The following is a 13,458-nucleotide window of genomic DNA, read 5'->3' on the forward strand; positions in this document are numbered from 1 at the left end:
TTTTTTTGCCAGGGGCGGGGGGCGGGGGGTCAGGTCTACAGTAGGGTTTTCTAATGTTATTTTAAAGTAAAGCAATTTATGTATCAATCTTATCACTAGCCACTATCACTTGGCTCTCTCAGCAAAAGTCAGAAAGAACACAGGTTACAGCAACTAGATCAAGAGCAGCATTTACCTTTACTGAATTGTCCAACTGAACTTGGTAAGATCTAATCTCATTAGGAACTCAAGAACGAAAAAAAGAAAAATAGCACTTACAAAGGACAGTATTAACGACAAAGAACCCCCATGGTTTGGTCACATTAGAAACACAACGCCTTCATTCTTCATCAATATTTATTGGGTGCCTATTATGTGCAAGGCACTATGCTAGGCGCTGGGGAAGATACAAAGATAAATCTGACAGACTGCCCTCAAAGAGCTTACAGTCTAGTATAGGAGCATACAGTCTCTGGAGAAGATATTTTAAGTGTAGCTAACCTCCCCATCCCACCCCACCAAAAAAAGAAAAAACCTACTAGACTTGGTTTCTTCCATTTACTTTTAGTTTAGCAGCTTCACATAAAAAGCATAAATCTGAAAGTCTTTTAAAATGCATACTTCTACTCGTAAACAAAATTCATTTTCATTAGAAAAAATGCTGAATATTTATTGCAATTAAGAAAAATCTTCGGCTGGGCACAGTGGCTCACACCTGTTATCCTAGCACTTTGGGAAGCCGACACAGGTGGATCACTTGAGGTCAGGAGTTCGAGACCAGCCTGGCCAACAGAGCGAAATCCCGTCTCTACTGAAAATACAAAAGTTAGCCGGGCGTGGTGGCGGGTGCCTGTAATCCCAGCTACTCCGGAGGCTGAGGCAGGAGAATCGCTTGAACCTGGGGGGTGGAGGTTGCAGTGAGCCAAGATTGCGCCATTTCACTCTAGCCTGGGAGTAAGAGCAAACCTCCATCTCGGGGAAAAAAAAAAAAAAGAAAGGAAAAATCCTCAAACATATATTCAGTATTTTCATGAATTTTTTTATGAATGACTACATTGTGAAGTAAACAATTTCCCAAATTGCATCAAAAACATGCAATAACTTTTTGAAACATCTCTTTAAACTACTGAAAGTCATACATGTAAGGTACACAGGCTTCTCTCTGCTAAAAGCAAGGAAAGCTTTGAAATGAATATATGTTTGTTTGCTACCAATGTTCACAGCTTATGGTTCTTCCCCCATGAACCCACTTCATGTCAATACAAAGTATTATAAAATAATACCTCCATTGACATATACCCCAAAGATCCAAAGCTTTAGATCTCTAAGCTTCAGATAGAAAAAAAAAAAAATAGTGAAAAATGTTCATTATCAATTAATAGCTGGGCTTTAAGCTTATCATCTTAGAGAAGAAGCCCAGCTTTTCATCTCTAAGATGAAATCTTTCAAAAAGCCCATCTATCATCTCTAAGATGATAATCTTAAAGCCCAGCTATGAATTGGCTGACAAGACCCACCAAAGAACTATAAAATAATTTCAGGAAAGGAAACTCAAAACCCACTTTCCCATTACACCCTTAGGAATTTCTGAAGTTTTTGTTATTTTCCTTTCAGAATAAAGAAACCAAATGTAATCCATTAGGGGAATAAAAAAACACTGATACAGATGGTTGCCTAGTTAAACTGTTAGAGAAAGGGATATGTGAGCACATTTTAAATTAATTCATTTCTAACCATAATTACTTTTAAATAAGTGTCTTAAAATCATTCTCTTTTCTCAGAATCATTTCTGGGCTCAGATATTTCTAATCATACTCAGTTTTGTATAAGCCTGAAGCTTTGTGTCTTTGTAGAACATTATGAGACTTCTCTAAAACACTGAGACTAAAGCAAATGAAACGGTTATCAAACTGAACACAAGTCAATTTTTTAAATGTAGAAACTGCACCCAAAAATGAGTTCCTGAGACTGAGGGTCCTTATTCCCATGTTGGAGCATTCTTGTTCTGAGCAATTTCCCTTAGTCAAGCCAACAGAAAACTTTCTCCACGCTGTGCTAGTTGGGCATTTCTACTTCTCTTCCTCACCAAACTCCAAAAACAGTGGGCTTGTCAAATTGTAATTCAAGTAAATTTCAACACTAATCTCTACCAGACTAACAGATCCACTTATCACAGAAGTATAACGAACTGTTAAACTGGTACCAGGTCTGGTTAAGACTGCAGGCTTATTGAGAATACCTTCTTTAAAGAGGACACACCTGATTTTTAAGCTTTGACACCTGCACATTTTAAGTTTCCATGTCTAGTTTTGTACAAAGTAAATGAGGTTACATTTTCTGAGTGTAAAATCTAACAGAAATAAAGTAGATCAATATGAGTTATGTGTTAGACTTTCACTACTTTTCCTGTCTTCATATTACTAACGTGCTTTTTTTGTTCAATCTCTTTGCTGAACAGATACATTTTATAGACTTGTGTGGAGTAAAAGGATTGCCATTAAAGTTAACTAGTCTAACTCTGTCACTTTACAGATAAAGAAACCAAGACCCTAAAAGTTTAATGAAAAGCTGAGAGCCAAGCAGTTTAGCATTCATGGTATCTTTGACCTTTCTGCTGATTTGAAAAACCCATACCCACAGGCTTTTGCATGAACTATACAACTCCACACAACAGATGTTAAAATTAATGTAATTAAATAGTGATGTATTTCACATAAAGTAAATATAACAAATGTTTATAATTTAAACTATTCTTAGAAAATATTAGCCCAATTCTTAGAAAATATTAGCCCTTTTTGGTTACTGCTAATAGTGTGACTACAGTGTTTGGTCTTGCTTTTCTAAGGGTAACTGATTTGCAGTTGCTACTTTGGGGATGTTTGTTTATCCACTGCAGAAAAAAAAAAATGTTAAATACGATCATGTATTCAATCATGTATTATGTACTGAATTTCTAAGTTATTTTTACAAACATGTAGATTTCCTTATGCTTTTAATATAAGTGAAATGAATTTATTCAGAGAATAAAATATTACCTTGACATAAGTTGTTGGCAGCTTGAAAATTAGTCACTTCCATATAAAATGGGAAACCTTTTCTAGAATAGAAAGGGTGTCCAGGGTGACAAAAATATCAGGAAGGTTTTAAGTGAAATTTGATTAGTCTGCAATCTGAGGTATAAGAGAAAGGATGAGCTCAGAAAATTAGAAGATCTGAGTTCACGTTTTAACTCTACTCCTTGCTCCCTAGGTAACCATGGAGCAATTCAATAAACTTCTGGGTTTCAGTTTCTTATCTGCAAAGAGCTAACACACTACTTACCTCATTAGATTATTGAGGATGACATAAAGTCTATGAGTGGTTTGTAAATGGAAAGCATACCACAGTTATTATCCCAATAATTATTAAAATGTAGACCTACAAAAAGTAGTAAATAATTCGCTTAGTGACAGTAGGCATGCTCCCTAGAAGAAACGTAACTCAGAGGGTAAACCATGCAAACATTTTAACTTTCAATGGCAACGCTAAAAAAAAGTACAAAGCTATAAAGGAACGTTTTTAGAGAAAGTACTGAAGACACACATTTGGTTTACCTAAAAGATTTTAAAATGAATTAGAATAATTTACAGCATATAAAGAGGTATTTAGTCTTTAAGTGGAGAAAGTTGCTAGTCACATGTAAGAAAAACAAGTATTATGGGCCTTCCTAAGACAAATGGAATAAAATTCCATCACTTTTTTATAAACCAGACTTCTAACAAATAACCATATTAATTTTCCAGTAATCGAACATATCCTAAAAGAGATAAAAGAGAATGTCTACTTTTAAATCACATCCAACATGAACTTGCGTGAATGCAAAAGGCATAAAATACAGAGTTGTTACGACTCTACAGGCACCTGAAAGTTTTAACTACCCTTCATGCTCACTTTATATTCCATAGAGAATAATGGAAATACAGGGAATACTTCAAATATGTATTTTTTACAAATCCATTTTACGTAGTTCTTATTCTTGTAATACTCCACTGCGGCAGCCTTGTGTTTTTGTTTTGTTTGTAACATTAGGTAGCCCATTAACCTTTCCCTTCAAACAGGCCTTCTGATACTAGTTCTTATACCAAATAAAAAAACAAACGAAAAAAACCAAACCAACAATAAATGAAGACGTAAGGGAAGAGATTAATGAGATACAATTCATTAAGTATAAAAATATGTTGTTTCAAATTCAGAATAATTTAATAACTCTTCGTTATTTCATATGTATCTGGAAATGGGACAGATACGTGTCCTGATCCTGTCACAAGAGGTAGAATTCCAGCATTTGGTACGACGTTCCAAGACAGGGTCAAAGTGACATTCCTGTTTCCCCTATAAAAAGACAGAATAAACACAAGTCATCAGAAACACTAGTAGATCAAAAAAAATTTTTAAGTCAAACACTGAGATGTTAAATACTTTATTTATAACCATCTATTCCTAACAGAAATCCTAATATGCTAATCTGCAAAAAGAACTATTTTCTCATGTCACTTAAAATCCAAGGACAATGCTAGAAGACACCGGGACTACATTTACTGATGTCCCAGGATGACCCATAGAAACTCACAGCTGCCGTTAATAGAACTCTCAACCAAAAAGTTTAAATGATTCAAACAGGAAATGTAAAAAGAGACAAGCTAAGAATCAGAGCAATGATTTGAAACCTAACTCTTGTGAATTACCTAGATGGACAAACCTTAACAAAATTCTCATGTTCTGAAATTTTCATTGCAAATACAGAGGTTTGGCTTGGTCAAAATAGCTTTCTTCTAAAATTATTTCCAACGTTTACCACTAGAGTCTAAGAGGTAAAAATAACCTGAGAGATCAGTCACTCCGAGTAAACTGAGCTTTAGAGAAGTCACGTTTGGAGAACCAATAGCACTTCTCTTAACTATTATCAACTCCTAGACCCAACACGCTGCTTCTAAGGTTTCCCGACTCACACTCAGAAAGGAGCCCTTTAATTTGACAACCACAGCCCTACCACATCTGAACAAGCCCATATTCCTGGTACACTTAAGATAGAAGCTTTATTAGTTTGACTATGACATTTCACAAACTGCAAGAGAATTGCTCATCTTAGATCCCACTTTGCATTTCCACCCAATTTTTCAGTTCAGATATGCATAAATACTTCTCTCCCAATTTTCTCCTTTTACTCTCAAGTATTTTCTTTAAAATAAAATATATCTTTCTCTCTTTTTCAACTCTTATTAAATGTAAAAAAATGACCAAGAATTGCTCACTTGAGACCATTTCCATCGTCAAAGAAAAAATATTTTGTTTTCATATCTTTCAGCAGCAGCTTCGGATTATCACCTCTCAGAACAATCTTGTCCCACAGGACAACTTGGTTCAGAGCCTATATTGAAATGAAAATTAATGAGATAACTCATCAGAAATACCATCTTATCACTTCAAATTAAAATTATTAGTAAGCAAATAGTTTGACATGTTAATGAATTCAACTTTGAGGAGCTTGCTGGAATCTTAATGCATACAAATAATAGCAAAGAGACAGATACAAAAAGGAACAAAGTTTTCTTGGAGAGAAGAATGGTAATTCCCTGAGGGCATTCATTCCTTCGGCTACCTCAACTGTATTACTTAGGGCCTTCACAACTTAATGCAAGGTTTTTGAACTTTAAGATCTCCAAAAAGTGAGGCCTTTGGAGGAACAGATGAATTAAATTCCTAGAAGGGAAGTCTTCTGTTAAATCACTTTTCCCTGTAAAATTTCTAAGACCCTCCAGCTCAGCATGGATCCTAAACGGTGCCAGGAAAACGGAGCCAATCCCTGTTCCATCACACTGCTAACACAGTTTACTGCTGATTAATTATGTCATGAAAATTTATAAGAAATCTTCTCCAAGATTTCTTTACAAAATCTTGAAGAAAAGAAATCACAAAAAAAAGAAGTATTTTATAAAGATCTTTTTTCCCTTTAATTAAAAATACTCATTGTTGTCTCATCCAGGCAAATTCTAGAGTCACAATTCTTTTAAGACACTCCTTCAACATCTTACAACAAGTTCCGTTTAGAAAATTAAAAGTATGAAATGATAAAAAACTTTGTGCCACTACTAATCCCAAGAATTTGTTCTTATTAAGTTTACATCTAAGCTTGTAGGCCAATTACTACGTGGTATTTAATGACTACAAATTAATTAAAAAGAAATCTGGAGCAGTCTTTTTATTTTTTTTTTATTGAGACAGAGTCTGCTCTGTCACACAGGCTGGAGTGCAATGGCACAATCTCACTCACTGAACCTCCACCTCCCAGGTTCACGAGGCGATTCTCCCTGCCTCAGCCACCGAAGTAGGCTGATTACAGCACCACCACCACACCCGGCTAAATTTTTTTTGTATTTTAGTAGAGACGGGGTTTCACCATGTTGCCGGCTGGTCTCAAACTCCCTGCCTCAGGTGGTCCCCCTGCCTCAGCCTCCCAAAGTGCTGGATTACAGGTGTGAGCCACGCAAACCTGGCCTGAACTAGTTTTTTAAATCACAAAATATAATCATAGTAATAGTTTTATAATTAAAAGCTATTAATTATATCAAGAACGCTATTAAACTATTAGTTTTATGATGAAAGTTATACAATGAGTGGCGTGCCTGTAATTCCCAGCTCACCTTGGGGGGCTGAGCAGGCAGAATCACTTGAACAGAGGACGGAGTTGCAGTGACCAAGATCATACTACCGTACTCCACCTGGGCAACAAGAAGTGAAACTCGTGCCAAACAAAACAAAACAAACAAGACAAAAACAAAACATAAATAAACTAGATACTCAGATTAATGAATCCCATACAACCCCAAAACAAAGCACAACTGTTCTCAATAGGTAGGGATATTAATTAATTGGTACGCATATGGCTTAATAAACTCAAAAATCACACTATGATTTTTTTTTTAAAGAAAGGTATCTGGTACTAAGATGGATTTTAAAATAATCTCAGAAGGTTAAAAAATTATTAACAATCTTGACAGCTTTTGATTATGTATCTTCATAATGAGAATTATAATCACAGGTCTCAAATTCTGTTGATTCAAGTAAGTCACCATGCAGCTCTCTAACTGTAGCTGTGGAGAAAGAATATTTTAGCTTGAAGAGTAAACAACAGTCGGGCGCGGTAGCTCATGCCTGTAATCCCAGCACTTTGGAAGGACGAGGCATGCGGATGACCTGAGGTTAGGAGTTCAAGAAAAGCCTGGCCAACATGGTGAAATCCTGTCTGTACTAAAATACAAAAATTAGCTGTGCATGGTGGCAGGCGCCTGTAATCCCGGCTACTTGGTAGGCTGAGGCAGGAGAACTGCTTGAATCCAGGAGGCGGAAGCTGCAGTGAGCCGAGATCAATGGCGCCACTGCACTCCAGCCTGGGCTACAAGAGCGGGACTTCGTCTCAAAAAAAAAAAAAAAGAGTAAACAGCTGAGTGGCAATACTACCGGCTACCCGCTCCATTTCCTAGTTGATAGTTCAGCAATATCTTTCTGATCTTACTATGGAAAGTGGTCTCTAATAGTTTTTGGATCACAAATCCTCAAAATACGTGTTATTATAAATTATGTAGGTAATACATATGCACTATTATTAGTTAATATCATTGACAGGGTCTCAGCCAACTTATCAGATCTATTTAGGTTGTCTTTGTGTTTTTTTATCCTTCAGTGTGACACAGCAGCTCAGAAGAAGAATACAGGTATGAGCGCCACCATTTTCCTGCTGTTTACATATGTATGGATTATTAGCATCATCTTCAATCTGTGATTTCTTTGCAGAAATCTTTTAAAGCCACTTTTCCATTTTGAAATAATTAGCTAAAATTAGATAATAGAATCCACTTACGTATTGCATATACTGCAATATTTTGCAACATGCTGAAAACAAATGAATAAATGCTAGGTAACATGGTGAACTTCTTCACCTGCAGAATTCCTCCTTTCCTCCAGAATGCCTGCATATTGTAGAAGGCATGTGCCCATTTATCTGACTTAAGGGCTGAATACGAGTATTAACATCAGTTCATATAGCAAGTATTAGTAAAGCGTAACTGTTTTTACTTTAAATTGCTTAATATATTAATAGAAGCTTCTAACTGTTTTCCTTACATACATATATTTCTTTGCATGGACCCCATTCTGGAGACCCCAATGCTATAGAGCTATATAGAACAAACAGAAAACAAAACAAAAGAGGTTCCCAAAAGAGCTAACGTTTTTATAACAGAGTTACCTCCACAGGCTTGTGATTTTTTGCTAGGTAACTCAGGTCAGGTATTTTAAATACATAAAATGTATATTCTTTCATAAAGAATAAGGCTTTAAATAGCTATTAAAATACTTCTAATTAGATATACTTACATTATTTTTTGTTGAATATTCTGCTGATAAATAAAGAAACAACTGCTTAACATTCCAATCAAATATATTCTCTAGATGTAAGTAAATTAAGGAAAATATAAATTTATGAGCAGTATATCACTTTTAAATAGATCTTAATTATTCTTAGGTTGTTTATCCAAAACAGTAATACTGAAGTAGAAAAGAGAGAGGTGGCCCAGAAACATAATGTGCCACTAATTTATGCAGAAGATAAATACATTGTGAAATCTACCTTATTCCAAAACAAAAATATGCAGAAGATAAATACATTGTGAAATCCACCTTATTCCAAAACAAAAAAACATCAGTATGAGACTACTGGCATCCTCCCATACTCCTCCAAGGATTACCGGCTGAGATACTTTGACTAGTAAGAAAAGAACAAATCCAAAATTTGGTTTTCTGTAACATCAACTAAGTTTAAAAAAAAAAAAAAAAAAAAAAGCACTTGATATTTCAAGCAAATACAATTCCACTGGTGCTCTAAAGTATAAACAATCACCACTATTTAAATTTAACAATATGCAAACATAAACAAGGCTCAATAATTAACCAAGTATAATAAATTGTACATGTCACTTTTGGTCACATGCAAGTAGACATTAAAATGTCTCTCAAAGATGCAAATGACACCAATGTGGCTCAATTCAGTTTCCCAAAGAAGACAAGAACGTCACCAGAATTAACAAGACTGGTGCTAACACCAAGAAATAAGCGGAGTTAATATTTGGATTTTTAAGTATTATGTTAATTGTTAACTCATTTTACTATATGAGTTTCCACACTGTTAGTAACACATTTGTTGCATTCCATTATTAAGTATGTGTAACCACTAAGAATCACTCCTTTAGAACTAAGTCTAGGACTGCTGTTTACAAGAACAAGTACAATTTCAAGTAGTAGTAGCAGCAGCATTAAGAAAATCTGAAGAAACTACAAATAATGAGATTGGTAATATATAAATATCATAGATATCAGGAAATTTCACCATACTTCTCTGGATACACAAAATTACTACTCTCACAGTAGACCTAAATTCCCTTGAGCAGATTTTTAAAAATCACACAGACTTAAAAATACACATGAAATTTAGCATAAGACTCTTCCGATGGTACACTCTATTTCCTAAAAAGGTACCTACAGAACTAATTCTTAGCCTATTTCTAAATCTGACAATTGTTAAAACTTAAGCTGAAAGTAAATTTCATGGTCATAGAAAGGCAAATTAGATAAATTCCCCAAGTATATGATCAGCTTTAACTGTTCAGACAGGTACTTTCACACAAGTTCTGACTGTTCCATCTCCACAACCATTTAAATCATGGGGTATTAAAAAGGCAGGTGAGATCAGGCTAGAAATGGTACAGAACATTGCCAAGACATTAACCTAAGACCCTAAAAAAGACTAGCCTGGTCAAAATGATCCGAGTTGTCAAAAGACAGAAATTCGACGTCAAGAGAAAACATTTAAATATCACCACCAAAGAAACTCTTGTAATTGCTAATATTTTCTTTTATAAAATTCCTTATAAAAGAGTTATGATGGCAAAAGCAACCAGTTTACCAATAATTTTGATATGATCCTTTCAAATCATAACAGACGTAATTCACTTTTTAAACATATGTTTCTCTCTGCTATAATAAAATATGGATATATTATTTGAAACTGTACATGAAATATCTATAGGCAGGTTGAGCACCGGTAATATTTTTCCTTCTTATCCAAATGATCTAATTTTTTTTCTTTCTAAAAAACAGATTCAAACTTCCTTACGTAGCTTTCAATCAATTTAATGTTTCTGTTAAGAATTTAAAGTATGTTCGTTCACACAATAAGAATTTAAAGTACGTTCACACAACTACTCATGAATCTATGAAGTTTTCTCAAAGTGTGATGGGGAAGTATTAACATTATTTTACTGATGAAAAAGGCACAGAATTTCCAAGGTTTGGCTGATTCAATGAGATAGTCATCCAAATCATTAAACAACATATATCTCATTATAAAACTATAGAAAAATAAAATATTTTCTTAAAGGATATCAGCAGTTATATCAAATGTGATAAATCCCAGATCACTTCTTTCTCTAGGTCCAGTGAAATCTTCTACATTTTTTCTAGAAGTAAAGATAAAAGTTTTACCATCCAACAGAACATACAAAATTCACGTAACTTCTTAAAGAATACAGGTGTGTGCACAGGTGAAACAGCAATCCCACAAAGAAACAAGTAAACACCAGAGAAACTTGTAAGTGTGAAAACAGGAGAAACATTCTAATCCAATATGAAAGTCAGTCTTCAGCTAATTGCATGTAACTTAAGAGAATCCCTAACAAAACTCAGAGGGAGATAAAAACTGCTAAAAAGAATAGTAAATACTTGATGTAAAGCAATTGTGCATAATGGGTAGAAGAAACTACACATGACTACAAGGTGATATGGAATACTAACAGATGACATATTAAGGGATGATACAGTAATCACCCCCTTATCCGAGCTTTCACTTTCCGGTTTCAATTATCCGCGGTCAACCCAGTGTGAAAATAGGTGAGTCCAGTAAAATAAGTTATTTTGAGAGAAAGGGAAAGAGATCATATTCACATAACTTTTATTAAGTATACTGTTACAGTTGTTCTATTATGTTATTGTTAATCCCTTACTGTGCTTAATTTGTAAGTTTTATCATAGGAAAAAACCAAGTATACATAGGATTTGGTGCTATCCGTGGTTTCAGGCATCCACTGGGGGTCTTGAAACGTATACCTACCCCATTAAGGGGATACTACTGTAACCAGCTGCTATTTACTGTTTACTACAGGTCAGACCCATTGATAATATTTTTCACATTTCAAATAATTCTCACAACCTACCAATTAGGTATTACTTCCATCTTAAAAGGAAATTAAGTCCCAGAATGGTAAGAAACTTGCCCAAGACAACAGCTAACATCTGTTCAGTGTTTAATATGCACCAAGCTCTTCTAACCTCACAGGGCTGACAGTGGCAGTGCTGATTTCCACCCCAGGTCTATTCGAACAATACCTAACATCAGTACAGTAATTTAAAAAAAAAAAAAAGGTCGGGGAGAAGGCTGGCTATTTGATGACCGGCTTCTTGGCGATTCTGACAAAGAAATACACTAAGGTTAAAGAACTTGTTGGAAGATGGAATAGAGAAGGGTATGAGAACAAGAGGGGAAAAAATACGGCGAATAAAGACAAAAGTGCCAGAGAATAAAATCAAGGACAAAATAGGCAATAGAGAAACGGCCCTGTCATTTCGAATTGCATTTTTTGGCGTTTTCGCAGATTTCTTCAAGTGGTTGGCCAAAAGAAAAAAAAGAAAAAGAAAAAAAAAAAAAGAAACCCAACGAAACAAAAATCCCGCTGTATCAGATGGCTAAGACGCTTAATTCAGTGTCCAATATCTCTGGCCAACTTCAAAGCAGTTGCAAGTGTTTACTGCCTTCTGAAGATGCAAAGGCAACAACTCTAAAGAGAATGTCAAACAGGGCAAACTCGGGTGATGAATGACACAAAGATAACCCCGTCCTGTGGCCTTCAGAGCCGGCGGGAAACCCCACGGAAGCCCGACCCAGAGCGTGGCGGCAACGCCTGGCGGGCCTCGCGTGCGGACCACGAGCGGCCCCGGACGCGCGGGAGGCGCCAGCCTGGAGGGCGGCGGCGCCGGCTCTGCTGTTGTGTTGCTCCCTCATTGGCCAGGCGTGGGTGGAGGGAAGTGAGGAACAGGAAGCAAGTGGAGGCACCGACCTGAGGAACGCTCAAAATTAAAATTTAAGAGCAAGCCCGGGAATTTACTGTGGAGGGGTGCAAGTTCCGAGGGGACGCTGGAAAAGCCCGCGACGTCCACCCCTGACGACCGCCCTCGGGGGCGAACGGCCGCTCAGGAGGGCGACCCGGACGCCCTGCCTGCGGCCCCAGCACGGCAGCCCCGGCGCGGCCGCCCGGCTTCGGCTTCCGCCCCGGCCCGGTCCCGGCGTTCTGCACCGCCGGCCCGGCCTCGGCCGCACTCACAGCATGATCCGCGAGACGTGCAGCCGCACCGGGACGCTCCTGTCTTTGAAGGCGGTGGTGATGAAGCAGCCGAAGGTGAGCGCCGCCATCACGCTCAGCGAGAAGGCGAACAGCGAGTTCGCCCGCGACAACACCGTGTTCATCGCGACCGTCTCCCACGAGCCCCGGCTCCACACGCACACTCACGCTCCCGTTCCGGCGGCGGACCGGCTCCCTGCGATCCGCGCCGTCTGCGGTGCGCGCGATCCGCGCAGCGGCGGCCCCGCCTCCTTTCCGGTCCTCCGACGCGAGCGCGCGCGCGCCCGCTTTCCGAGACACACCCACAGCGCGCACGGGACCGCGCGGAAAGGGAGCGACCCAGCCGCGAGCCCGCCCCTCCGTCGCGGCCTAACGCCGCCACCAATCAGCGACGAGGGAGGGAGGGGCGGGGTTTGTCGTGGAAGACCCACCCCCTCCTAAACAGCTTCTACTCCTCGGTTCAGAGAATCGGGAACGGGTCGTTCGCTGTCGTTTTTCGGTTTTTTGGTCAAAGGTCTGGGACAGCGACTTCTTGATTACTATGTACCATTTATTTTCAGTTGAAACCGGCAGCAAGTTAAGGTGGTTTAGAATCTGTCTTGACGGGTGGCGTTTGGAAGCAGCAGTTTAAAAAACGCCTCTGCCTCTCCCTTCTTTGTCAAACCTGGTCAAAGTTAGGACATGAGCTTTTTTTGGAGGATATGGGAAGGAATGGGGAGTGGGGAATTGGCCGCCCAAGTCCTTACAGCTGTCACGTGCAACAGTATTTCCATCTCCAACGTCAGTCCAATTCCTATTAATGCTTTGCTTTCTATGGATAGCTAAAGATGTTGTAGAAGATAAGGGTTGAGGCTACCAATCCTAAGTATTTGCATTTTAACATGGTGATTTCTGATAAATAAATGGATAACCTCCTGGGTTCTTAGGAGCAAAGGAGATAATGGCTGCGGAATTGCTATACAGCATAATGTATTTGAATTTCGTTAGGTCATTA

At 37.9% G+C, this 13,458-nt stretch overlaps 1 protein-coding gene across 1 annotated transcript; it reads right to left on the reverse strand.

The window, feature by feature from the left end:
• Nucleotides 1-318: 318 nt before the first annotated feature.
• Nucleotides 319-13,172, reverse strand: SPCS3 (signal peptidase complex subunit 3). Its single transcript, XM_017879108.1, has 5 exons — nucleotides 12,447-13,172; nucleotides 10,456-10,529; nucleotides 8,392-8,468; nucleotides 5,271-5,386; nucleotides 319-4,350 (listed from the first exon to the last, which is right to left on the reverse strand). Exons 1-5 carry the CDS (start codon nucleotides 12,587-12,589, stop codon nucleotides 4,218-4,220), a joined length of 543 nt encoding a protein of 180 aa, XP_017734597.1. The 5' UTR covers nucleotides 12,590-13,172; the 3' UTR covers nucleotides 319-4,217.
• Nucleotides 13,173-13,458: the final 286 nt, after the last annotated feature.

Source organism: Rhinopithecus bieti, unplaced genomic scaffold, assembly GCF_001698545.2.
Source record: "Rhinopithecus bieti isolate Rb0 unplaced genomic scaffold, ASM169854v2 scaffold_9996, whole genome shotgun sequence".
NCBI classification, from domain to species: Eukaryota; Metazoa; Chordata; class Mammalia; order Primates; family Cercopithecidae; genus Rhinopithecus; species Rhinopithecus bieti.